The 26,749-nt window shown below is 40.5% G+C and overlaps 1 protein-coding gene across 1 annotated transcript; it reads left to right on the top strand.

Annotated features, from left to right (window-relative positions):
* The first annotated feature begins 924 nt into the window (after window positions 1-924).
* LOC137123978 (MORN repeat-containing protein 4-like) lies at window positions 925-24,259 on the top strand. Its single transcript, XM_067498498.1, has 5 exons — window positions 925-1,068; window positions 3,951-4,022; window positions 11,589-11,703; window positions 14,513-14,622; window positions 17,250-24,259. Exons 2-5 carry the CDS (start codon window positions 3,956-3,958, stop codon window positions 17,390-17,392), a joined length of 435 nt encoding a protein of 144 aa, XP_067354599.1. The 5' UTR covers window positions 925-1,068; window positions 3,951-3,955; the 3' UTR covers window positions 17,393-24,259.
* Window positions 24,260-26,749: the final 2,490 nt, after the last annotated feature.

Consider the following 26,749-nt stretch of genomic DNA (forward strand, 5'->3'; position numbering starts at 1 on the left):
GGAATGCGAGAAACTCGAAAAATACCTAGAGCTGAAAGGAGAGTTAGTAAAGATGTGGAAGGTGAAGGCACAAGTGGTACCCAAGGTAATAGGAACACTGAGAGCAGTGACCACCAAACTGCCTTCACCAGATTCCAGGAGCAACATCTGAGATCTCTGTTGAGGAGTGTGAAGTCCTAGGAACAGCTATGATACTTCGCAAGACCCTCAAGCTCCCAGGCCTCTGATAGATGACCCAAGCTTGAAGGATTCCTTCCCTTAAGCTTGGGTCCGCCTGCCAGGAATTCCACTTTTACAAAGTTATAATTTTATAAGTGCATTATATTTATTTACATAGAATTTATTTCTAATAGCAATATATGTAAAACGCTTCAGAGGCTTTTTCTTTAGCTTTTATTGATTAATGTTGATTAATCAACTTCATTTGCTACATTACAAAGCCCAGACTATCAGGACAGGAGACACAGAGTTTAGTTTCATTTAGGTCACCTTGATTTTTTTTTCTCTTTCTTAGCTTTTTTGCTGAATTACAGCCTTATTCCCTTTGAATCCACGTCGGCTCATCCAACGAACCCTCAGCACCACAGTGCAGCTGTTTTAGCGCATTGGGAGAACAATAAATCAAGTTCCATAAAACTCGCCAAAACGCGGGTCTAATCACCAAATTGAAACATGAAATGACGCGGGATCATTAAAGGGAACCTGTCTCCTGTTTTATAATCCTACAGAGACGATGGGCAGCACATAAAAAAGAGGCAAGGGCAAACGCTTTAGTGGGAGCACTCCGGCTAATTAAGCCCGTGAACCCGTTGCCCTCGACAAAGATGTCTCCCACGGAGGGCAGGGCCGCGAGCAGGAGCAGCCAATGAGAGGCAGCCTTAAGTGGAAGTGGAAGAATAACAACCAATCACAGCTCGGCGCTTTGGAGAGACGCTGAGGCAGCTCCGCCAGGGAACTAGCGGCTACGGAAACGGAGAAAAAGCCGCTGAGAGGAGCAGAAATCCTCCATCTGCCGCTTTGTTTTTAGTGATGTAGAGAAAAGGACCGAGTTGCTCTTTAATCGAACAGGTAAAAACGTCTCTTTTACTTTTCCAGACCAGACGCTTGTGTGTGTGTGTGTGTGTGTGTGTGTGTGCGCGCGTGTTTCGGAGGCTGGCAGCGTCACGCCGGCAGGACGAGAGAGATTAGGGCGCCGTTACTGTGGCAACATTAGATGGAGAGATACACACGCCTCCTCATCTAATCTGACAACAGGCCTGATGGCATCCGAGCAAATATTCCGACTAATGCACGAGTCTTAAATGTGTCCTTTATGACCGTGGAGCCTTTGATGCTCCTGTCTGCTGCACTTTGTCTTCAACGTCTTTCTGATCGGAAACAAAGGAGACACCTCGGAGAAACACAGTCAACACAGCTGTTTGCCACATGACACGAGTGATTGAGTAAAACTGTCTGGCTGCAGGGAGAAAAGGGAAACTTCTGGCTATAAATACCAAAGTGAATGAAGCACTGTTTTGGTGTCATACGGCCCCTGGAGCCCGACAGGTACGAGGACCTCCGACAAACGAGGCAGCCACATCATCAGTGCCTGTTCTTTGTAAAGTTTATATAATGTGTAGTCATTTTGTTTGTTTCTTGTCTAAATAGGGTTATTTGGCATTTTTTGTCTTTTTTTTCTTCCTTTGGTCACTTTTTGTCTTAAGTATAAAAACAGCAAATATTAATACACAAACACAGGCTCTGGTTTAGGAGCCCAGCTACCTCTCATTAATAGAGTTTGAGCAGGGGTGGGCAAACCGTGCTCCTGGAGGGCTGCAGCCCCCACCCTACCCACTGCTGATTAGCTGGATCGGATGTGTTGAGTCAGTCAGAAGCTAGAAAGGCAGTGGTTAGTGTGGGGACCTGGTGGCTCATTGGTAGAGCAATGTGTTGGGATGCAGAAGGCCTCCACATAAAGAGGCCACAACCAGCAGGACCCCTGACCCCTGTCCACTGCCAAAGGAATCTACGTTGAGCACGTGAGCATCAGAACTGGACCACGGATCAATGGAAGAAGTGGACTGGTTGGTTGAATCACTCCATGATTTGATTCAATGCTGGACAAACAGTCCAAACTGTGTAGGCCCCCCCCACCTCGCACCTTGCTGCTGAGGGGGTCACAAGTACGTGGAGACTGTTTATAAGCCAGAATCTCCGCTGAACATTAGAATAAATATACGGAGCCACACACACGTGGAAACATTGGCACCCATCGCTTTAAATGTTAATGTGTTGGTTCAGGTACTGGATAAAAAACCTCATCCAGCTTTATAATCCAGAGCAACATTGTGCTGTAGTGAATGATTTTTATGAAGTTCCCCTCTTTCTCTTCACACAGCTGCGGTGTTACAGTGTGTATGTGTGTGAGGGCAATGCCACACCACTCGTGCAGTATCTGGCCTTGGTCACCGTGTTGAGAGGCGTCATGTCTGTCGCTCAAGTGATTTTTCCGGTGGTGTTTTGATTCACATTTGTATGGAGTGATACTCGTGAACACTTTGGTCAGTGATGCCTGGCAGCTGGTAGGATGCCCTGCTGACCCCACAGGATCTTGGCGTTTGAAAGAAAAACACCACGTTTTGAAATCTGAAGCTCAAGTTGCAATGTTGTCATTTTAAAATAGTTTTTCGTGAAACTGTGATTTGAATTTGTAAACGATAATTGAAGCCTGAAGACAAAACCCTCGTGAGTGAAATGTTTATCTGGGGTTAGTGGTGGCTTCAACAAAAGTAATCCTCGCATTTAAGAGGCTGGAATCAGAGGATGCTTGGCATTTTTTTCTGAATCGATTCAAAAAGGTGCCGATTATTCGTTCAGTTATGAACTTGGTTCTGTGACTAATCGTGCAGCCTCACTGAAAACAGTGTGTTTAATCAACATTGCACCAGGATACACCACTCTTTTTTTTCCCCATCATCAATGTGCATTAGTTTTTCAGAAAATCAGCAGTTTTATCACATTTGCTCCCTGAGTAACATCCAGCTACTGCATCCTGCTGTTCTAACACCAGATATTATCATCCAGCATCAGGGTTGGATTTCACTCAGGCTTTTGTGGCTGAATAGGAGCAAGTTGCTGCTGCCAGGTACAAAAATCTGGTAAAAAGCCTAAAACTAGAATATACTCACCTAATATGTTCACATAACAGTGTAAGGTTCAATCTCTCAATCAAAGTTTATCAGTATCGCACCTTTCGTACAGAATAACGCAGTTTAAAGTGCTTTACAGATGATGGAAAGTTGTAGAAAGGTGTATGTAAGAGTATCAAAAAAGACATAAAAGTATGAGATTAAATATAGAATAAAAGATTAAAGATAAAAATAAATTAAAAAGTCTAAGCAGTGATAAATGCTTTTTATTATTGACATAATAAAACAGATTTAATTTAGATAAAAATGTTGATAAAACGATGATAAATCTAACGGGAGAAAATAGACAAAAGAGAATTAAAAAATAAGCGATATGTAAATATACGCAATAATTGAATAGCGCACATAAAATATTTGAATGAAAAGCCAGGATACAAAGGTGGCTTTTAGGTTTGCTTTTGAAAACATCCACACTTTCTGTGGTTCTGTGATGCTGAAAATGTTGTCCTGCACTTTGCAACAACTAAAAGACTCAGAGACTCAGAGAACCAGGGGTTGTTCACAGATTTTTAGCCAAGTGTTTAATATGTGTTGTCAATACAAAGTTGGGAATGTGGAGCTTCTCTCCATCCTCTGACTGCATGATCAGTGCAGAAACACTGCAGCGTTCAAAGGCGATCGATTAATCTATGACGGGTTGGAAGACGGACACATTATTTGATTAACTCTCAGCTGCTGTGTGTGCGTGTCAGGATGTCAGAGCTGCAACCATCTTACTGATGGTTTTCGTGTGTGTGTGTGTGTGTGTGTGTGTGTCTGCAGGACCCATGACCCTGACACGAGGATCCTTCACCTACTCCAACGGTGAGGAGTACCACGGTGAATGGAAAGAAGGTAAGACTGAGCTCCTCGATCGCTCGTCCATCCTCGCTCATTGGCTGCATTTGCACGGGCAGCAGAATTGATGTTATAATGTGATTAAGACAGGCTGTGCCCATGTGAAAACCACACTTGGGTTTGATTCATGTAGTAATGCTCTTAGCATAATCACAGCAACATACTGTACGTGGATTACTCTGAATGTATTTACATTAGGAGACATGGCTTCGGACATGTAGTATGCAGCTTAGTGGCAGCCACTGATCCGGGGTCACATTGAGTATTTGTCCAGCTCGGTGTGTAGAGTGAAGAGGAAGTCGGTGGTGGACTCATATTCTTATCAAGACCAAAGGGGTCATGAGTCAAGGAGACCACTGCTGTGGTGTCGCACTAGTTTGTAGATGGTGGCATCTTTGGGTTCAGTGTGCATTCGCTGCAGCACATTGCTGATGTGTTGTTGTGAAATCAGTGAATGACTTACCTCTGGCTCTGTGCCAGTGTTTGCGGGTCAATCTTCTCTGATAACTGGTTGTTCTTAATACTCCCGGGCAGTAAGCAGTGATTTCTCAGAACTGCTTCAGAGTCTTTTAAATTTCAATTGTTCAGGGAATTTTGACGATGTGACCGTTGGTAGGACACGAACGCTTACAATGTCATAAAAAGAGGGAAAAGAAAATGAATCCAAAGCTCGTTGGATCATTTCTTCATTGTTTTAGTCAAGAACTGGCTGGTTCCAGCTTCTTCTTCAACATCAGCATTTTCTCTGCTAAATATCTTTTAGGTGTTTAGCTGTTGGCTGCACAAACAAGACACTGACATCTCTTCCCAGGTCTGTTTCCCACATGAGGCCTTAGTTTTGTGGTCCTTTATAAAGATGCAGTGTTCTCAGGAGTTTGCATCAGTTAATTCTTTGTGACCTTGTAATTTAAAACATCATAAAAACATTGCAACATGCATCACAATGAACTACTCCCCCTAACAACACAAGTCCTCCACCACCAATGAGGCGGCAAATCTCAGGGGGGTGTAAGTCCAGTCTTTACAGGACTGGGGAATCATTAATTCCCAAGTACACAAATTAGTCATTATGGCTTAAAAAAAACATTCCACAACTCCAACTTGTCTGTAATATAAATATGTTTGGAATCGAGCTGTAGCATGAGACTCAAAATCAGTCCATCCAAGGCGTCAAACACGTGACACACAGGGTTTGGCCTTCTGTGATTGGTTACAAAGGTGAGTCTCACTCCTAAACCTTACGACGGGGAATTCTCAGCCCTGCTATCCACATTAGGAGAAGTTATTGAGAATATCTCTACTAAAAAATACAGAGAGCTGATGCCCGTTTACCTTAAGTCCGAACAAGTTGTCTTCGACCTGCTCTTATGCAAACAATAAAAAAAAAGGTGGGAGCAATGTGTCAATAATGGGACCAGTGTCAAAGGTGTTTCAGTTTGCATTGTGCATCTGGTGGTGTTTTAGTTAGTACTCAGTATAAAGCCTCCGTCCATACAGGTGACCTGTTGGTCCCCATGTTATTACTGGTGGATGCATTTCCGCCTTTTTTTGTGGATATGTCTCAGGATAAATGGCCCGTAAATGTGATGACATTTGGGCAAAAAAAGAAGGGGAGGGTGGAGTTTTATGTCAAAATAGAGGGTCAGGAGCAAAGCACGTGCACTTTAACAGCAGTTTACTTTTTAATGAACCTGGACTCTCACACAGACAGATTGTTACTAACGGGGGGGTTTAACTCAAAAACGTGTTAAACTGAAATCAGTGACTACAGGCAGATCTACACATGCATGCACACACAGACCATCTGGCGCCAACGAGCCTGCTAAAACAGGATATCACACTACCTAAACCAGCATTTACAGTTTGACAAAAACTTAGACAACCTTTGGGGCAAGGTTAAACAAAGAACAAAAGTTTGGCACCAGAGCGGGTGTGAGGCTACAGGGAGAAACATATGGTCTGTGCGCGCTTAGCAAAAAACTGTTAAACTGGTTTGGCTGTGATGCGCTGATATGCACAGTGTGTTTTTTTTGTAGCACAGCCATCTCCAAGTGACGACCAGAGGAATTGGTCTAGTAATAGAGCTGCTGGTGCTCAGTGTTTGGAGGTGCCAAGAATTTTTGTCACATGTATTTTTAGAATTTTATACAATTATTTAACAAATTGTAACCTAAATATTGAAAACACACCAGTTATTGTGGAGCTTTTCATCACAGGAGTTTCACAATAAGATGGAACTTTAACCACAGACTCGTCTGTGTTGGCTTAAAAAGATAAGGGACCATAAGACCATTCTTGACCTCGGAAAACAGCCGCTCAAACAACAATCTCGCCACCAACTCCATTTACAGAAGTCAGTTCAAGAATGTAGTGATTATATTAGGAGTCCTGGGTGATCAGGAACCCATCTACTTCAGCCCTGTGCCATCAGTAGGCTCAAATAGGTTATGGCTCCAAAACTCCGGACCTGAGATGTTTTTCACTTCTAAATGTTATAAAGTTTCTCTTTTTGCTTTGTGTGACTCTTATTGTGAAAGGGAAAATTAGAGCAATATGTTGCTTTCTTGCAGACAAACAATAATTACTTGTAATCTAGTTTACTTTTTTTTTACTACTTTCTCTTTTATACTATTGAAATTACAGATATTACCTGGCAGCTAAAGTTGCCAGTAAACAGCTGTTAATAGTTCACAAAACAATGAATTGTTGTAAAATGTTTTTTCAGGTAATTTTTGCTTTTTACATTAGCAGCTTTTACAATACGTATTCACAAATGTTTTATATGACGCCTTGAAATGCAAGTAATCCAAAATCAACATTGCAAAAAAAAACAAGAACAAGTACATTTCAGGCCATTTCGATTCCAAATCTTTTAGCTAGTTAATTCACAATAGCTCAGATTGGCCTGTGTTTCTGCAGAACTACTTCCAGCAGTTCTGCCAAGCCATTGTAATACAAGGAAGTGGTTGTGCGGTGGGATGAACGGAGCATTTGGTTGGATAATTGCTAACTTACCTTTTTTTTTCCACTCACAAAAATCCCAGTAAAGAGATTTTGAGTTTTACTGTTTATCCGCATTTTAAAATATCTGTGACTTATGTTATAGCTGGTTCAATGTTAGGGCTGGATTTCGATTGTTTCTTTAATGAGTACATTCAATTCCCTCTGACATATGAAACATCTGTGTTTTAAATATGAGACAGAGCATAAAGTTGCACATTAACACGCAGTGTGGACACGGTTCAGGAGCCGTGGAGTCACTGTCATGTTAACTAAAGCAGCGACAATGTGACTCTAAATGGTTTAACTGCAACGGAAATAAAAATCACTTTCGACACACAGGACTGAGTCGAATGGCTGCTTCATCTGCTCAAAGCTACAAAAATAACACGGATAGTTGTTTTCCGAGGTTCATACTGTTGTTCTGATAAAGATGGTCTGGTGTGTTTGAAAGCTCGGGAACAAAATTCCCAAGGTCAGAAAAGAGACACAAATCTTTTCTAAAGGTGAATGTGCTCTGTGGATCAGGGCGGTTAATTATTCTAATCTCAAGATTCACCGTCCAGAGCATCTTGTTTTTCAGTGAAATATTTTCTGTTGCACACACTTCAGTGTTTTCTGTGTGTTTTCTGCTCTTTATAACGCCTGAATGTGTAAACAGAGCCCAAGCACTTCTGGGAATATATTTTGTATTCCTCCACGTACCCTTTCCTAAGGCACAATTATTTTCTGGCATTTCAAAATATGCGTGATTACACTTTCTGTTGATATTAACACTAGTAGTTGACATAACACTGCTGACTTTGCTCCGGCGGCGTGCAATTGTGTGTTGGGAGGTGTTATCGTGTCTCTGCGTCCGTGCATCCAAAGTCACTGTTTGCACACAAACACGAAGGTGTGTGTCGGACAGAGGTCTGCAGCGTCACATGAATAATTCAGCAGAGTGCCGGTTGAAGACAGGCCCCGGGGCTATCAGGTTACAGGAAGCAGGTCGGCTACATCCACAGCAGCCGAGGCACAGCCAGAAGCCATTTACTACTGTACTTTGCCCATGCGGTCATTTAACATCTATGCATTACCGCTATTGATTGACATAAAAGCCGGACAAATTCAGCTAAACCGTAATTAGCCGGAGGCCGTGACCCGACACGAGATTGGAGAGAGGCGTTCCAAAGGAGCTGAACAACAGATTAAAGTCTATCTGGAGGGATCAAATCTGAGGAGACAGAGAGGAAATTACTGTCCCTTGCAGCAGCAGTCCACTGATAATCTGTTAACTTCATAGCCGTCCTTGATTTCATTATATTCAGTGACACCATTCATGCTTTGACATGGCTTCTCTAATGTTATGAGACGCTGCTCGTGGCGTTTGCGGCTTCTCTGACAATCCACAGACGGTTAAAATTTCTGGCTGCACTTCTCACTCAGGGCTCCCACAGGCCGAGGAGTTCGATTTAAACCACTCGCTTTACATCCACGCATACGGGTGCAGGACATTTCAGAGCGGAGAGACTCTGAAAGTGGAATGCAGAGCTCTACAGTTAGTTTTGGCCAAATCTCTCCTCAAAGTCTCCCGTGAAAACCCTGCTGAGACTGGGCAGAGAGCAGCACTTAAAGCAGCCCTGACAGATGGACTGCCTAATTTACTTTGCCATTAGCTGGAAGCAAAGGACAACACTCATTAGCCTCACCCCTGCCTCAACCCCTGCCAAGCAGCCTGCCTCCCCCCCACCCCCCCCACCCCCTTGTAAATCCCAATCCGCTGTTAGGTTCCCCCCTCTAGATCTTCTCCTCTGCACCAGTTTCATGCCACTTGGCGAGCTCTCAGTAAATCCTCTTCCTCGCTCACAGCTGCTTTGGGAAACCCCAGACCCCCCCCCCCCGCCGTGTGTCTCCAACTGTGCTTCATGTCCAGTCATTTGCCTCGTTTTCACTGGGCCTGGTATAAAGGTGGGGAAGAAGAAACGCTCGCTTCCTTGCTTCCTTTCACTGCCACCCTCTGGATCCTGGAAATTAGTCACACAATTAAAGGGAAAACTGGGTCTCACCTCCCTGGGAAAACATTAAGATGCGAAAATTGAAAGTGAGCAAGGTGACCTTTTGTCTGTTAGTGCCAATTAGGAATGTGCTGAAGTGTTACCTGAAAAGTGCGAGTTAAAATGACAATTCAGCGACATTCTTCAGCCTCCATTTATGCCCCAAATTGACATTTGCCTTCCACGCTCCCATAAAGTTAAGATCTTTAATGTGGTAGTCATGCTGAGATCCAGCTCTCTGTCTGAATCCCGTTGTTCTGTTCACGCTAAACAAGCACAAATAAGTTCACCACAGGCTGCAGAAAACCAGATGTTACCCACATATTTCTAAAGAGGTTTAATGCCCATCATCCTCTCATAAACTGTCAGGGCAGAGAACCTAGCTGACTGTGACGGCCTGATAACCTACACTTCCCTTTCTATTATCCAAATAAATCCTAATTATCTTGTGCAGTTATGTTTTATCATTTTAAATTATTTCAAAAATAAAAACTATGTGAACTTTTAAAGACCAGTTGACACACTTTTCTGTCCTGGTGCCAACGTACGTTCTTCGAGCTGCCACGCACGTCCTTAAACCATGTTTTACAATTGATTTTGGATTCAGTGTTGTAGTCGAGACCAAGTCAATACAGAGATCTAGTCAAAACTGAGCCGAAAATTTGGTCGACTCTGAAACTAGACGAGGCCTTTAAAAAGTGGTCTTAAGACCAACCTTGAGTACTACAGCACCGGCTCTTATCGTGTCTATTATAACTTTTAAGGCTCGTCACAGGTTTCCGCCCTCGTGCATTAGATTTGATCCTCCATCATCCTAAAAGTTCCCAGATTATATTGGCAGTATATTGTATCCATCCATCCATTATCTGTAACCACCTGTCAACACAGAGAGAGACATACACAGACAGACAACCATTCACACTCACATTCACACCTATGCAATTTAGAGTCGCCAGTCAACCTAACAGAGAACCCACAAACTCCACACAGAAAGGTCTCGAAAGGGACTCGAACTCGCTACCTTTTTAGCCGTGAAAAAAACATGATGATGATGATGATGATGATGATGATGATGATTTGCTATAAGAACCTGTGTATGTATAAACCACTTGGGAGATTTTGGGAGTCAGAAAACACACATGAGCCACCTAGAGCTTCTAATTTGTTTACATGCAAACCAATGTCATTTGAGTGTTTTTACACCCAGCTTCCTGTAGCAATCCGAACTGTATCTTTTTGTTTTGTGGTAAATGCTGCACATTGAAGGTCATGTTTTGGCTACAAGCCTAAATGTTGTGGAGCTAATTTGACCTTTTTTGTTTGCCAAATGCTGCTTCTTCACGCTCCGTCGGCGTTCTCCAGCAGACCTCCGGCCGACGGCCCTGGAGGTCGCTGGCCTCCGAAATGATTGTGTTCTCACAGATAGAATCGGCTGTTAAAATATTGATGGTTTGGTTTGAATGAGACCGTCAGCACTCAGAAGAGTCAGAGCAATGCAACAAGATTGTTTTGGTTTCCAGTTTCTACGCTGTTATGGTTCAAGTATGAGACACAATCGGCATAGAAACAAGATACAATACACTCATTTTACCCAATATTATCATGTATCCTTGAGAAATGAAGCATTGTCTGAAGATTTCTGTGTAAGACAGGATATTTTTTATATCACGCAATCATAAACAAACTGGAAGGCCAAATAGACTCATTTATTACCAAGGTTTCTTCTTTTCATTTAATATCTTTCAGTTATTTTTCACTTCATATCTGCTTATTGGAGGTTTTCATATGACAACCTTGTGGATTACACATGGGAGCCACGGGAGTTTTCATCAGCACCCCGACCATTTTGCAGTATTGGGCAATATTGCTTTTTTATAATCACATAAGTAGTATGTATTTGGCTTTTATTATCCAAGTCCAAGGAAATGAAATTGAACATCCTATGACATATTCGGAAAGAATATAAATAAATAAGAATGAGTAGCAGCAACTTGATTTATTTTAAGTACACAAATATACATAAACATTAAAACCTGACGGTAAAAAAGCTACAGAAATCGTAGAGATCATTTTTTGGCCTGTGTGTAGTGCAAACACGGGAACCTGTGACACTTCGCTCATACTTTTAAAATAATTTCAATTTAAATTTGAAATCTGTGTATTTAGCCGACAATTAATTATGATCCAGCCACGTTCATTTTACACAAATTGAAAAGTTTGTTTTTGCATTTCTTATAACGCTGCCAAACATCTTCTTTTTTTTTTTGTACTTATCGCCATCACAGGCATTTTAATTTCAGATTTTAACTTTTTGCTTTGGAACTTTTAACTCCCTCACTTTTGAAGTACTTGATGTTTCAGTCTATGGTTGTTTTCACCTCTGTCAAGCTGTTAATGATCAGGAGTTTATGATGTTTCCATCTCTCACCGGTGGAGTTTAAACAAGTATCTACTTTTACAAAGTGGACCTGATTTGTCCAAAGCACACTGTGTGTGTGTGTGTGTGTGTGTGTGTGTGTTGCTGCAGGTCTTCGTCACGGCCTGGGTCAGCTGACCTTCAACGATGGGACGTGCTACACGGGACAGTTTGAGAACGGGCTCTTTAACGGCTGTGGGCTGCTGGTCTTCCATGACGGGTCCAGGTCTGCTTAACACTTCCTGTTTACTTGACCTTTGACCTTGTAGAATTAAAGCTTCTGCATCTATTCAATCTTCAAACCATCTGTATTTAGAAAGTCACTCTTTCATAGTTTATTTTAATAATAGTAATAAAATTATATTTCTATGCAAAATTTATGTTCCTCATTATTTAAACTCAGTTTATGTCACACATACACAAGTGGCACAGTCTTGACTAAAACTATGAAGATGCAGGACACTCAACTGCTCTATAACAGATGTGTACAAGCTTTCATACATCATCATCAACATTATTGCATTTTCCCCTTGTAGTAGTTACATTATGTTGTCTAATTCCTCAGGGCACAATGTTGTAATTCAAACCCCATTTTCAGGAAAGCTGGGACGTTGTGGCAAATGAAAACAGAATGAACCTCTTTATGGTTGTAAATAGTACAAAGACACATATCAAATGTTTAAACTGAAACATTTAATTTTGTTTTTGTTTTTTCATTTTGAAATAATGTGACAACATGTTGGGGAAAATAATCCAGTTGCTGTAATTTTAAAAGCAGGCTTTTCTCTTGATGGAGGATTTCAGCTGCTCAACAGTGCTTTTAATCACAGCTGTTCAGTATTGGTATTTGGCCTTGTCTGGAGATTACAGAGATTTTTTTCTATATTCTCCAGAGTCTTTTAATGATATTAAGTACCGTAGATGATAATAATTCCCAAATTAACTGCGATGTTACCTTATTGTTGCATTTTTTTAAATTTACATTTTACAGTGTCCCAACTTCTCTAAAAATTCAGTTTGTACCATCTGGCAAATGTTTCACAAAATGGGAGATGATCGTAGTGAGGTCAAAGTGACCTTTGACCTTTGATCACCAAAATCTAATCAGTCCATCCTTGGGAAATGTTTTGTGTTTTATTTAATAAATAACAAATAAACGGTTATTAAATCATAAAGATTATTATTCTATACGTTATTCAAACGCAGTCTGTTCTTCATTCGTAAACCTAATGAAACAAGTCCGAGCAGTGTGTAGTTATCAGCCTCAGAGAAGAGAGAAATAAACAGGAAACACAGGAGATTGTAGCACAAAATTAAATCTGTCACCCTTTCCCACACGGTTGGTTTAGCAGAGCCACATCTGCACATCATGTGTGGTTCAAATTCCTTTCTATCCTCTAACTACTGAAATGTTTGACATCTTTCATCGCCTGAACATTTTAAAATCAAATAGAACCATTTCATTTTTTTTCTTTACTTAGATGAGAATTTAAATAAAGATTGTGGCATCCTGACCCTAATAGAAACAGAAAATATTTCATCCCCAATTTGGTTTATGTTTTTATCTGCTCTTTGTAGAGTCGAGAAACGTTTAAGTGCAGCTGAGGATGTTTAAGCGTTAACCATGTTCAAGGGCATCTGTTGTGTTTTTACTCAGAAATAGGCTTTTTTTTCAAGGGGCTTCACAAACACTAAGTTTGTCAATGTGTTAAATAAATATTCATTATGTATCTTTTAAATATGAAATAGTTGTTGCCTGTTGACTTTTCAAAGTTTGCAGCTTTGTTCAAGTAGATTGTAACGCAACATGTGGAATCCATAGCTTTATCCGATATGACACCTCAGCCACAACATCGTGATTTCCACTCTAAGCCTCCCTAATACATTTCTGTTAAGTCTAATTTCTAAAAACTAAATTGTGCGGAGAACAAATGTAAACCCAATGCAGCTTTTTTGTGTTTGTGATTCCAGCCTTTAGCTTTGACAAACCATAACTAATAAAGTACATTCTTCAAAACTGTCCACACTGAGTTATGTGTTGCATTTTTCTGCTGCCTTTCTAAGGTTATAATCAGTCCGTTTAAAGACAGCTTTAATACTCCAGTGCATTTTTGTCTCATGTAACAAATTGTTGAAAGGCCTATTTGAAAACAGAAATGGTTTTCGCCATTTATAAGCAAACATTCAAGGTCAGTGCAGAAGTCAAGCCTCAGTTATTGTTCTTGTGTGTATAAATGCATTCCTCAAGCTTCTGAAAAGTGTCCTCTAGTGTTTCTGTCTTTCACAGGTCCTAAAAGGACAAGTTAAAATTTTCAAGTCTTTTTGTGTGAAACAATAATCAGGTGACACTGAAGAAATGTGTTACTGGCTGTACAGACCTTAAGTAGATCCAAAATGAACCAAATGTGCTTCTTCTGTAAGTGATGGAGAAACACTAAGCTGTGTGTGTGTGTGTTTAAGTAGCTTCTGGGTTGGTGAGCAACGCTGTGTGAGACTGTGGAAATTACAAAGACTATTTTGTTGTTTCGTTTACAGTTTAGATGTCTTCGGTCTTCAATCTTCGGGCTTCTCACTCTTTTAAAGGATGCATAAATTGGCACTATAAATTGGTCCAACTAGACTCAAGGATGAACTGATTAGATTTTAGTGGTGAAAGGTCAAGGTCACTGAGCTCATGTCTGTCCCATTCTCATCAGTGCCTGGATGGAAAGATCCTGCACAAATGTCCACTTGGGCTCATGGATGCACTTATGAGAATATGAGTCTGGACCAGCCCTGTTTCCTAAAACATACATTTCAGTACCAAACTGCAAACACAAATTTGCAGTTTAGGATTTTTGTGCTTTTTAATGACGATATATTAACAATTGAATTAATTTGCCTGCACTTTATACGCCCCCCCACTCTTCTTGCTTTAGTTACTTAGGAAGATTATATTTAATGGACAGTGTTGGTCTGCAGAGGCTAAATACCACAAGGTGGTAATTCAAGCTCGTACCTGTTTAAAATATGTCTTTATTGATGGGTTTTTTTAGATATGAAGGTGAATTTGTCCAGGGGAAGTTTCAAGGTGCTGGTGTCTTCACTCGCTTTGACGGGATAAGGTTTGAGGGCGAATTCAAAAGCGGATGTGTGGACGGCAACGGTAAGAATTCACCAACCTTTTTTTCCTCTGAAAAAGTAAATGTTCAGCCATCACTGATCTGAGGATGTAATGTTGCACCTGACACTGCCTGTCCTATTTGTATTAGATGTGGGAGGATTATGCTGAATTCTGTCATTTAAATAATGGCACCAGTCATTTCTAATGGTCATATTATCACTTTTAAAGTTCCTTTTTTTTTCTTTTTTTTTTTTTACTTTAAAAGGCTTTTACAGAAGGATGATGCATAAGAAAATAACATGTCCTCAGGTTTAGGTCCTTAGGCAACTGTTGCTTTTTTCCTTTTATACTGTTTACAATCCACTCGTACGATCCACAGTGTCTTCACTGTCTCATTGTTCCAGTACATTGTTAGCTGTCTGTGCTCTTTGTTCTCCTACCAAGTGTTTTAAATACTTTTTAATTATATTAAACAGTGAAATGTGCTAATTGTCTGGTCTGAAGCCCCCTGAGTCTCTGGAAGTAATCAACACATTTTATTTGAAGGCTGCTGGGTGGTGAAGGTGGAACAATGTGTCACTGTGACAACTGGCTCATTTTTGTACTTGTGAAAATAGAGATCGAACCTAAAGATTCCTTCAGTTTCCTGAGATCTAACAGGCTCCAGTCAGAGTTGGGCCATGTGCCGTTCTTTTGAAAGGAAGGACTTCATTCCTTCATGATTTTTGTTAAACATTAACCCAAGTTCAGTAACACATAACCCTAACACACGAAAGATAAGGTGCTGAGACCCAAGCAAATTAAGTCCAAGTCCAAATTAAGTCATCTCTTCGTCAACATCAATGTTTGCAAAGGCATCAAAAGTGAAAGCAGACACTTTTCTCTTGGCCGTGTGTTTTTTTTTACTCGTTTTGCAGGTTTCACATCACATATAACTTTAACAATAAAAAAAAAAATCCCTATATTAATATTCAGAGTAAACATGTCTGGACCTGGAACTTAGCTGAAAGGCTCTGTTCAAAAATAACAAAATTCACCTGACCACAAATACCGAAGGGTAAAACCCAGTTGCAGCGTATTTTGTGAATGAATGAAGAGCTACAGAGTTTTCAGGGGGTTGTTAAACACGTGTGATTTCTCTCTGTGTGTATACACAACCATAAAACATTTAGATAACCTGTAGACAGAGAAAGACATATTAATATGTTCAATATGAACATATTTGCTACTTGTTATCTATGTTAAATGTCAATATAGTCAGTATATTTTTTACATCTCTCTGTAAAACATTTGCGTTTGCAGTTCAGGAGGCAGCAATGAAAAGTCATAAGTGGACTTGCTCGACGTTCCTGAAGACTTTTTACCTTTCATTGGACGGTAAAAGGTCTTAATGCTCAGCAGTGGGATGTTGTTCTACGTATGTTGCTAAAGTCACGTGAGTCAAAGAGTGAAACCGGCGACTTTGAAGCCTCCTCAGAACTGTATGTCTCTGATAAGTGGGAGTCTCAGTTTGACATTTATTCCTCTGTCACCCCATTGGTCTTATGCACCCAGAATGTGGACGCTGATGTCTACAATTGAGTGATTCATGTCTTTCAAGGCAGATGGAAAGGGCTTTTGTGTTTGTGAGGACAATTGTCTCCAGGTTTCTCTAAACCACGTTGCTCGATGTCTGTCCATTTTTTCCTCAGGATGGCAAAGTTTCTGCCTCAGTGTGTTGCAGGTTTCGAGCGCTCCCTCGATCTTGTGGGTGTTTCAGCCCAGTGATGTAGAGTTCAGAACATTCCCAGTTTTCCTCCCAGAGAGTCATGAGAGTCACAGAGTAAATAGTGATCTGAGCCTTTCATATGAGAGCTGAAACGTCTTCAAAACCTTCAAGCAAGACACACCACCAATGACACACCAAGGATGTAATTGTGGAAATTAGCAGAAGACACAAAGACCACCTTGCTCTGGCTATTAACAATATAATGGTGGAATGAGTGGACCCCCAGGAATTTCTGGGAGTTAAAATTTCAAAAAAACAAGATGCATCCAGGTTTGCTGCAGTTCTATCGGGCATCCTTACCTTTGCTATTACCGTGTGGTTTGGTAGTGTGAATCTAGAGGAAGAGAGACAGGTACTTAGGGTATCGCATCAAAAACCATTGATAAGTTCCATTACTTTTGGCCAAGTTGCAGAAGAAAGGCCTTAAGATTTTAAAGGGCTCCTCCCACCGGGAAAACTGCCTTTTTAAATTTTCTCCCCTCTCAAAAAAGACTGAGAAGCATTAGGAATAGAACAAGCGGGTTCCACAGCAGCACGTACCCCCAAACTCCTCAACACTTTTCCATACACATTTTAAAGGTTTGAATATTTCTGTGATTATTACTGCTAACTCCTGTGGAGGAGTTAAATACCTTTGAACATAAAACAGTCCCCAGCCCCATGGTGGATTAATGGGTAGAGGATGAGGTTTTGAAGGCAGAAGTACCCCCCCCCCCCCCCCCCCCCCCGAGGTGCCGGTTTTAGTACTTGTATTTTCATCTTCATTTTAATTTATTAATTTATTTCTTTGGATTTTTTTACTGTTTGGATTTCTTGTAAAGTACTGGGTGTTTCTTCTGTTGATGTGCAAATGTCGACATGACAATAAAGTACTGAAACTTGAATCTTCTATCCGGTGCAGGAGTGCTGACATTCGTGGACGGAGGCGGCGGCAGCCACGAGGGCCTGTTCGAGACCAACCAGCTGACGAGGAGAGAGAACAGCCAGAGAGCCGTGCAGAGGGCGCAGGCAGCCGCCGCCAAAGCCCGAGCTCTGGCCATGTGACCAAGACTACATCACCCACAGTGCCCCAGTACAAGGTCGCCCTCCTTGCAGTATCCAGAAGCTCCTTTGTTCTCTTCGGCAGTTTTCTTTGAAGTTTGCGTGCATGTTCATCTTTTGTTTGTCAAACCTGTAACTTACAGTAGAAATTAATGCCTCCTGAAGAATGATATGTGTTACATAATCCTATTTGAAAGCCAATGATTCAGGATCAGCTGAGCCAAACACAGACTTAATGTTCAGTCGACACACACCGGTGCTAAATCTGCTTCAGGGTCAGCTAGTCTGGATTCAATTCATTTTTCTAGTAAACACACATTTATCATTCAGGATCTATGGTTATCGTCGGCTAAATTTGCTTCTTGAGAAGTCTAGATGGAGATGGGTTAAATAACATTTAATAGAATTCGAATCTTAACACAGGATCCTCCACATGACATCGAAATCTTTTTAAAATTTGAAAAGATAATTGTACCTAATAAGGTTCCACAACATTTGCAAGTAATTAAAGTCAGAAACAAATAAAACGACTTAAATTATTTACACCTGCAATTCTGTTCTTCTGCCTGAGCAGGAACACAGTTTTAGATGAAGGCTGATTAATGTTTACGACGTGAAAATGAGTTGCATTACATAGAATATGTTGATTAAAAGTGCCTGAGACTTAGAGCTGTTGTTCACTTACTTTGCAACCCTTAAAATTAACAAGCTACTTGCAGTCTAGAAATGTCTGGAGTGATCATTTTAGTGGAGAAGCATTATCCACATGTCCACATGAATAAAGCATTATCTTTATAACCTTTACATTTAATATTAACTAGACGAGAATCGTTTAGCTTTAATCCTGATATTTGACCCCTATTTGTTCCCAGTCAGATAAAACAAGACACTTGCTATTGTTGCCAACGTGGAATCAGATAAACTATGAAGACTAAGATGTCGTTCAAGGTTTTTCGTTTTATGTCGAATGTCTAAAAAACTGTGGGCAGCACGTCATTTCTTTACTCAGCGGTTTCCCATCCATCTCCTAAAAAAACCTTTAATAGTAATAATTTAATTGGCTGCCTTCCCGGGAATAACTGTGCCACTTGTTGGTAATTATAAGGAACCAGAAACACTGTTTAATTGGTAAACTTTCACTTAATTCACTCATCATACGCAGGCTGAGGACAGAGGGCGCTGTACAGGGGTAACACGTTCTTTCAACGGCCCCTCATTTATCAGCTAATATCCTGAAAACGTCCCTTATTTTCCAACTTTCTACAAGGGGACACGGTGTTATTTGTAACAGCCGTTAAATAGGCTCATTATCATCAGGGTTTTACAGAAACTAAACTAGGAATTGTGCAGGAAAATATAGTGTTGTGCATTTTGGATCCTCTTGGCAAGTTGTGAATATAGATTTGACTTATTGTGGGTAAATGTAATGTGTTTCTGTAGAATTGAAGCAGCCTCAATGCTTTACTAGGTGCAATATCTAATTTTCCCAGATCATATCTCAGTGTGGCTCATATTGTTAGAAACACTCATCTACTGTGTAATTTTCTTTATACTTGTGTCCTAAAATATTTGTTAAAAAAAAGCAGATGGGCATTTCTTTAATAATAGTAGTTGTTTATTAGTAGTTTGATTATCAGGAAATGAAGCAGGATGTGTCAGGAATTGACTGTGCAACTGCCAAATATGGGTCCTATGTATAAAATAAGTTGTTACATCCCAATTATTTCCAAGCACATTCAGCCCAGTTTTAAGTTTAATACAGTTTTATAGCACATTCTTAGCCTCAGTGCTTACAGCGTCTGCTGCCTTAGTTAAATGACATCTGACCTCTTATTGGTGCTCTAGTGTTAAAACATAAATAATTTACTGTACGTCGTGGACGCTGGCTGAAGTGTGTGAGTAGTACCTTCTTGGTTTGTTGGTTTTCCTCTCACTCAGTGCCGTTACAGCTCAGTCTGATCACAGATCACCAGGAACATCCTCCTCAGTGCCAACCATGCAGTGCCAACGGGCTACATCTGATCCAGAATCAGTGGCTGATCATCAGGCAGGACATTAGGAGGTGGGGGAGGGATGGGGATGGGAAGTGCCTGCAGTGTTCGCAGGCTGGAGTAATGAGTGCAATTTCTGTTTTGGAGGTGCAATTTGATAATAACGTGCAATTTCTGCCTGAAAGCAAGACTCCCCCTGCAGCTGGTTTCACATTTGGAAATGAAAAGCTGGATGCTTTGTCTGCAGGAGGCTTTGTGTGTCAAAGTGAGGCTCATCGGATGAGTGTGGCTGTCAGATGACTGTCTCCACTTCACAACTACGTTTCAACGTTAATACTTTTTTTCATGTATTGCAAAAAAAAAAAAAAGTCTTATTTTTTAATCAGAAATCCATAATGTGCTTTACATTCATATGTTATGATTTCTGTCACATTTTAAAAATGAATCTAATGTTTGTTTTTCTTTTTCCTTTTTTTGCCAGGGAGATAAAATGAAACCATTCACTTTATGCACCTTTTTTCCCACCTCCCTGATTAATGATGTCACTTTCAATATTTAGTGTTTGTGTATAAACATGAACAATTCCCTGCTCGGAAGAAAAAAAAATGTAACAAGAGCTTGTGATAAGCTTTAAGTAACACATATTTCACATGTGCATCGTACCTGCTGGGAGTCATTATATGTTTGTGTATAGAGACTGGTGTGTAGTTGTCCGCTGTGTGTGTGTGTGTGTGTGTGCTGTGAGTGGGGGGTGGGGATGAAATGAGAAAAGAAGTTAATAGTTTGTTATGCGATTAGCTCTGAGTGCGTTTAATTTAGGATGTGGTTGGGGATTGGAAGGGGGGGGTGGGGGTCTGGTGTCTTCCCCACTGACCAATTTGACAGCCGACATCGAAAACAGCCGAACTGATGGAGGCATCTCACACCTTTTAATAGGCGCTGGGATCCAAGACACTGTTAAATGGTGATGACTTCCGCCTTTAGCTGAGTTGTGTTTTTTTTTGTATTTTTAGACAGGAGCATGTTTTGTGTACTTCAATAGTCTGTCGGTTGTGGCTGTGTTGTTTTTCTGCTTTTTAGCTGGATGTTGTATTAGTCTGAGAAAACATTGTAGATCACAAAAAAACCCTTTAAAACGCACCTTATAATATCAACTTGAAAACTTGCCATTTGATATTAACATGTGAGGATTTCACTGAGCAGCAGCGGCGTCGTCTTAACACTGTCCAACGTGGGTGTGTTTCACGTTGGTCGAAATCCTCCTTAAAACTGAATTCACGTTTCCCCGCACAGCTGACGCTTCAGCTGCCACAGTTACTTTACTATAAGCGAATCTAGTTTGTGCAAAAGCTGAGCCAAACACGGGAGACAAACATGAAAGAATTTACATTTTTAATCAAAAGAGCCTTTTCTAAGTGGGAATGTTCACAAATGTTACATATTATCTGAGATCAGTGAAATACGATGAAAGGAGATCAACACCACATGCATTAAATGCATGAATGCAAATTAGATTTAGGCCTAAAGCAGCGATTCAACATTTGGGAAATAAACTTATTTGCATTCTTGCACACAGATACATGAGAACATTGACAGTAATTGGCTGCTCTCGACAAGAAAGCAAATGAAGCGATCTTCTAAAAATGCCAAACTACTCCTTTAAAGGGACAGTCGAGTTTTTCAGGAACACGGAGGCCTGATGTGTTAAAGAGGCCATGTTATGCAGTTTTGTCTTTTTAGCTCTAACTTAGCAGTTGGACGACGGGTTTCCATATAAAACTACGCCAAAGTGACAAATGTGTCTGATCTGTTCACTCAGTTCCTGAATATTGAACCAGCTCCTCACAACCTTTACATACAAACTAATGCATTAGGGGACGTCCCAGTGCCTGATGCTGCCTTTGTGTACTTATACTGGTAAAACTTCTTCAACACTGCACCCGATACCACGTTAGCCTCTGCAGGGAGGGGGAGGTGGTTTAGAGCTGTTTGAAGATAACTGATGATGACAAAAGTAAAGCTGAAGTATTTGTATCGGTACAAGCTATAAAACATTCTTTTAAATCATTTTTAATTAATGAATGAATGAAGACGACAATTAATAAAAGGTCCAACGTGTTTTTTGTGGAACTGCCTACACAAACCTCCATTTTGGGTCCATACACCCACGACTTGCACAGTTGCGCCCACCCAGTCCCACGTTCCCTCCATAGCTCACAGCTCTGCTTGACCCACCGACATGCTGCTGCAAGCTGGCCAATCAGAGCAGAGTGGACACAGGATGGGGGTGGGGCTTAAAGAGACGGGAGCTAAACAAAGCCTTTCACACCTGCTGCATCTACACAACAAAGCATCTAAATTTGGCAATAATGTGTCTTTTAAAAATATCAGACTTCTTATCCGACTCGAGGGTCCAAGGACAGATATATTTGTAAATTGCTATGATTTTGTAAAATAAAAGCAGAGTAGATAATTGGAATAGATGTTAGTCTGTTGTGTTTGGCTGCTCACTGTATTTAGGATTCACATTCTTTATGTGACTTCAGTTTTGAAGGTGATTTCAACCAATCTGAGCAGACATGATACCTTTTAAATGGATTATTTAAAAAAGGTTGTCTTGATTTTTCTTCCTCATTGAGGCTTTATGACTGTTACATCAGGGCGTTGTTGTTTCGGTAAATTTCGATTTTTTTTTTGGTCAAAAGCCCAATTCTGTATTGGGAAAAGCTGATGACTAGTGTCGCTCATTTCTCACACGCACGCACGGAAACGGCCGGTTACTTTGATTGGTTAATTAGTATTCATCTCTAACACTCATTCACACACACACACACACACCCACGGTCGAGCCTGTGCCGACCTGACGTGTGGCACTAACAAAACCAAAATCCATTACTGTAATCACCACTATAAGGAGGAAATGGGGAAAGAGCATTCCACAGCCCTGTAATTGTTGTTCAACAGGCGACAGAGTCAACGCAAAAAAAAAAAAAGAGAAATGACACAGAGGGAGTTTAACGAGTGCCTGAACAAAAACCTTCTTCTACTGTGCTTTGAATACTGCCTGACTGTTTGATTGACTTCTTCTTAAGGGTCAGATTTTTTTTAATTTTTCATTTTTTTCAAGCTACGTCTCGTCTTCTCTGCTTAACGAAGAACGGTGAGAGAGGTGGCGTGTAGGCGGAGGACAGCGGTTGACCAGTACACATCACAGCCTGGTGACTAATGACACGGCTGACTCACCGCAGGCCTCCGCATCGGCTTCGTCCTCGGTTTTAGGCAGAAATTTGACATGTGTAGGAAAGAGCCGGTTCAGCAGACAGTGTGATTTTAAACAACAAAGAAAGTGACGTTAAACCAGGCAAAGGTCCCACATTAACCAGCGCGCACACCGTTAGTTTAAAGTTTTTTTATAGAAGAGTTACACTAAATGAAAACTACGTCTTCTGTCTCCGCAGTCACAAACTGGGGGAATGGATTTTGATTGGTGTGGATATTTACCAATTAGTACGGTTATATTGTTACATGGTGATGCTATATTGCATTATGGGAAATGTAGGATTTGACATTTGGAGAAGGGTGTTATGGGTAACTGTGACTTGCAAAGGTATTAAAACCCAAACGAGTCATGTTTCCTGTCCGTTTTGGTGGATTTGATAAAGTTTTTAATCTTTAGCCAGCGTTTCTAAACACTGATGCAAATGTTGCTCCATGTGCCAACGGGCGCAAAGCGCTTCTGGCTGCCATCGTATCGGGCCACAAATCTGCGATGATCTGTTCATGCCAATGAAATTGGTGATGTACAGCACACCAGCGGTTCTGACGCTCAGCGGGGTGGTGTTCATATATGTAACAAACCCCAAATGGCGGGAAAAGCGGGCAAGTCATGACCTGTTTGGCTTTGAATGCAGAGGAGCAGCATCCACACCTCACAAAGTCAGAAGGACGGAGCGAAAGTGAGACTGTAGACAAGTATTTCACATGTTCTCTGCATTCAAAGCTTGAGTGTAGTAATTTGCTTGAACTGGGAACATCCCCAGTCACCAGTATAGTAGAACAGAAGCCGTGTACGTTGGCTTACATGCAGCACGCTCAAGCATAATTCCATCTGTGGCTGCTGTACAGTTTTAAAGGTATTAGTTGTTAAATGGAAGGGGACGGACAGAAGTGTCCTTGCTGACTCTAAACCTAAAACCTGCTGCACAGAGGCTCATAGCTTCAGTTCATTTCATGACTTTGATTAAAGGGAAGCCGATCACGACCATATGCACTAATAACACATGAAAGATACAGTATTAAAGTGCTTTGTATGTAAATTTGAAGTGATATTTTCCACAACGTATCTTATTGTAGAGAGGTGTCGTCTGTGCCTCCTGTGACGCCAAACACAGTTTTGAAACTCGTAATCTGTTGTCATTTTATAACAACAAATACCTGGAGCCGGAGTTGAGTTAAGACAATCTAAGTTTAAAGGTCGTCTTATCGGCTCTTGGACACGTCTTACAGTCTTCGTTCAGCCGTTGCAGCTGGTTCATTGCATTACAGTTTTCAGAGTGGTTCAGTTTGTGTTCAGTCAGTTGAGCAAATCATCTACAACTAGAACAGCTCTAAAATAATCCTGTAAGACGAATCTAGATAATGTGGGACCTTTTGTTTTTTTTTTGGTAAACATTGTTAAATGTTTCACAGGGCTCTGTCCCTGTTTTGGCACCTTTAAACTCTGTAACCGAAGGTCCGTTGTTGTCACAGAGCCATACTGTCACTTGTGTTTCTGATGAATTTGTTGCAAGATGGTGATGTCACAAAAAAAAGCTGTATTTGGTTTGTTAAATGAAAACTAAGTCACAGAAGGAAAATAAAGCAAATGCATGAAACCATCTCAGGAGTTTTTTTCTCTTATGTGTAACCCAGCGAGCGGTGGAGGTGCGAGAGCCTGCTGGGAAACATGAAACGCACACACACACACACACACACACACTCTCAAGCATATGGAGGGATTTTGAACTCTGATCACTCATCTCGGCAGGTGTAGCGATTATTTGTGGAGCTCGGTCGTCAGAATCCCTCTGCTCTGTCCGTCCCTCCCCCCCCCCACGCCCACTACCTTCTCCGCTGTCACTGAAATAGCTTTAAGGTATGTTTAGGTTGGACTTTAACCCCGCCGCCTATTTCATCTCCTTGGCAACAGGCCAGAGTTCCCCTAATTTGTATCATCTCAATCCCAAGTGCTGCAGCAGTTTTGCCTGTTTGCCCCTAATCATAGAGCCTGTTGCCATGGTAAAGTATTTAAATATGCTCTGCAGACATTCTTCACCTAACACACCACAAGTAGCAGGTATGCGAGTGTGTGTTTGTGTGTATTCTTTTGTTCCTTCACTTCCTTCGTCCCCTAATCTCATGGTTCGTTTCAGACTCTCCGGTTCTTCTTCTTTTTTTTCTTTTTTTTAAATAAATTTAATTTTCCAAGCATACGATTTCCATCGCTCTTCTCCTGCTATTCTTTCTGTGTAATTCCATGGGGATGGATCTCCTATTTTCTATTTCACACTTTTCCTTAAAGAGAGAAAGGCTTTGTCTCTTATCTTATCAGTGAAGCTTCACGGCTCCCAAACGCTTTGGCCATGTTTAGAGAGGAAGTGCACACGGCATACTGATAAGAGAGGCCTGGCACTGTAGGGACGAATACTGTTGTGCAACTGAAAGGAAAAATAAAATAAAAGCTGGCAGCATGAAGACATATAAAAAAACAAAAAAACAGAGGAATCTCAAACCCAGCATGGATTTTGTCTGGTTTTAATTGCTCTGGGTTCTCACCACTCACAACTGCGCTTTTGGGAGTTTCTGTAGCCTATATATGCGTTTGAGTGTAAACATGCATGCATGAGCGCGTTGGGGGAGGTGTATAATAGGTGTATTCATCTGCTAAATAAAAATTTCAGAAGCTCTTAGTCCTCCATTCTCGAGCTGCTGCATGTAAAAGATGAGAGGAGGAGGAGGATGGTTAGAGGCCTGTAGCAGACCAAAGAAACTTGTGTTTCACAGGTTTAATTCTGATCCTCCTCTGGGATTTACAGTCACACTTCATAGGTAGTTAAAAAAATTAGAAATGTAAAAATACTATTTCTGGAGTGTCTAGTGGTAAACACACGTACACATATATATATATATATATATATATATATATATATATATATATATATATATATATATATATATATATATATATATTATTATTATTAAGTTTTCTGCTTGAAATCCCTTCTCTTTCCCCCAAACATTTTAAAGGCAAGATGCCAATTTATTCATGATTAATTTGGAGAACGCAAATCAATGCAATAATAAACCTATTTTATGTTTATACCCTCGACAGTTCCATGTATCAGGCTGCATTATAAAGTGGTTTACATTTCATTTAGATAAAATGTATTAACTAAGTCATGTGACTGACTTCATAAGATGACATTTATTGAGAAAAACGATCCAATAAGGACTGTATGCATGTTCAAAACATTAAAAGGTGCATTCAATCCAGAAATAAGGTTTTATGTTGTTCATTTTCCACATATATCTTTCAGCTGTAGGAACATGCATGTGATCAAAATGAGAGGTTTATTTCTAAAGTGAAGTGCAGCTGTACTTTCTGCAAACTGAGTTAAAAATCCTTCACTCCTCAATACAGTATAAACACATTTAGTGCACAATGAGTATATAAAGTTAATCATTAATTTCCTATGATATTCTATAGAGTGGACTCAGTGATCCCGCAGCACATGCATACAATAGCTCATTAGTAAATGAGAGCTAAATGCCATCTGTTATTTTGTATATGATATAAAAAAAAAAAGAGTGTATTCAGATGATTGACACATGAGCTGGTTAAACTGCTGCCACACTATATTTTCCAAGACGCTTAACAACAAACTGAACACTTATGAACACAAGAATGGTGAAAAAAATGAAAATTAAAGTTGTGGAAATAAACACGTAGCGTTAAATCTTGGAATAATTGTGTTTCCCATGCAGCTATTTGATTTAGAAAATATCATTATAAATAATCAAAATTCCAAACTCCATATGATCCATACGTTCATTTTGTTCTCTACATTATTAAATCAAGTCTTTATTACAGTTCCCCCCTCAGGCTAGTCATCATAGCACATCTTGATTTTAAGACCGGGACACATTAATTTTATGGTTATATTTTAACATTTCAACATGCTTCCACCTTCTCCCTGCAGGCACAAGAAAAAATGAAAAGAGTAACGGGGGAGGGGGAGAAGCGGGGAGATGTACCAGGGGATGTGAAGACATGATCTACATATTCAACATTTTGAGTCCCATCAAGGAAGAAAAAAAATAAATAAAAATA

Source organism: Channa argus, chromosome 3 (genome assembly GCF_033026475.1).
Source record: "Channa argus isolate prfri chromosome 3, Channa argus male v1.0, whole genome shotgun sequence".
NCBI lineage: Eukaryota > Metazoa > Chordata > Actinopteri > Anabantiformes > Channidae > Channa > Channa argus.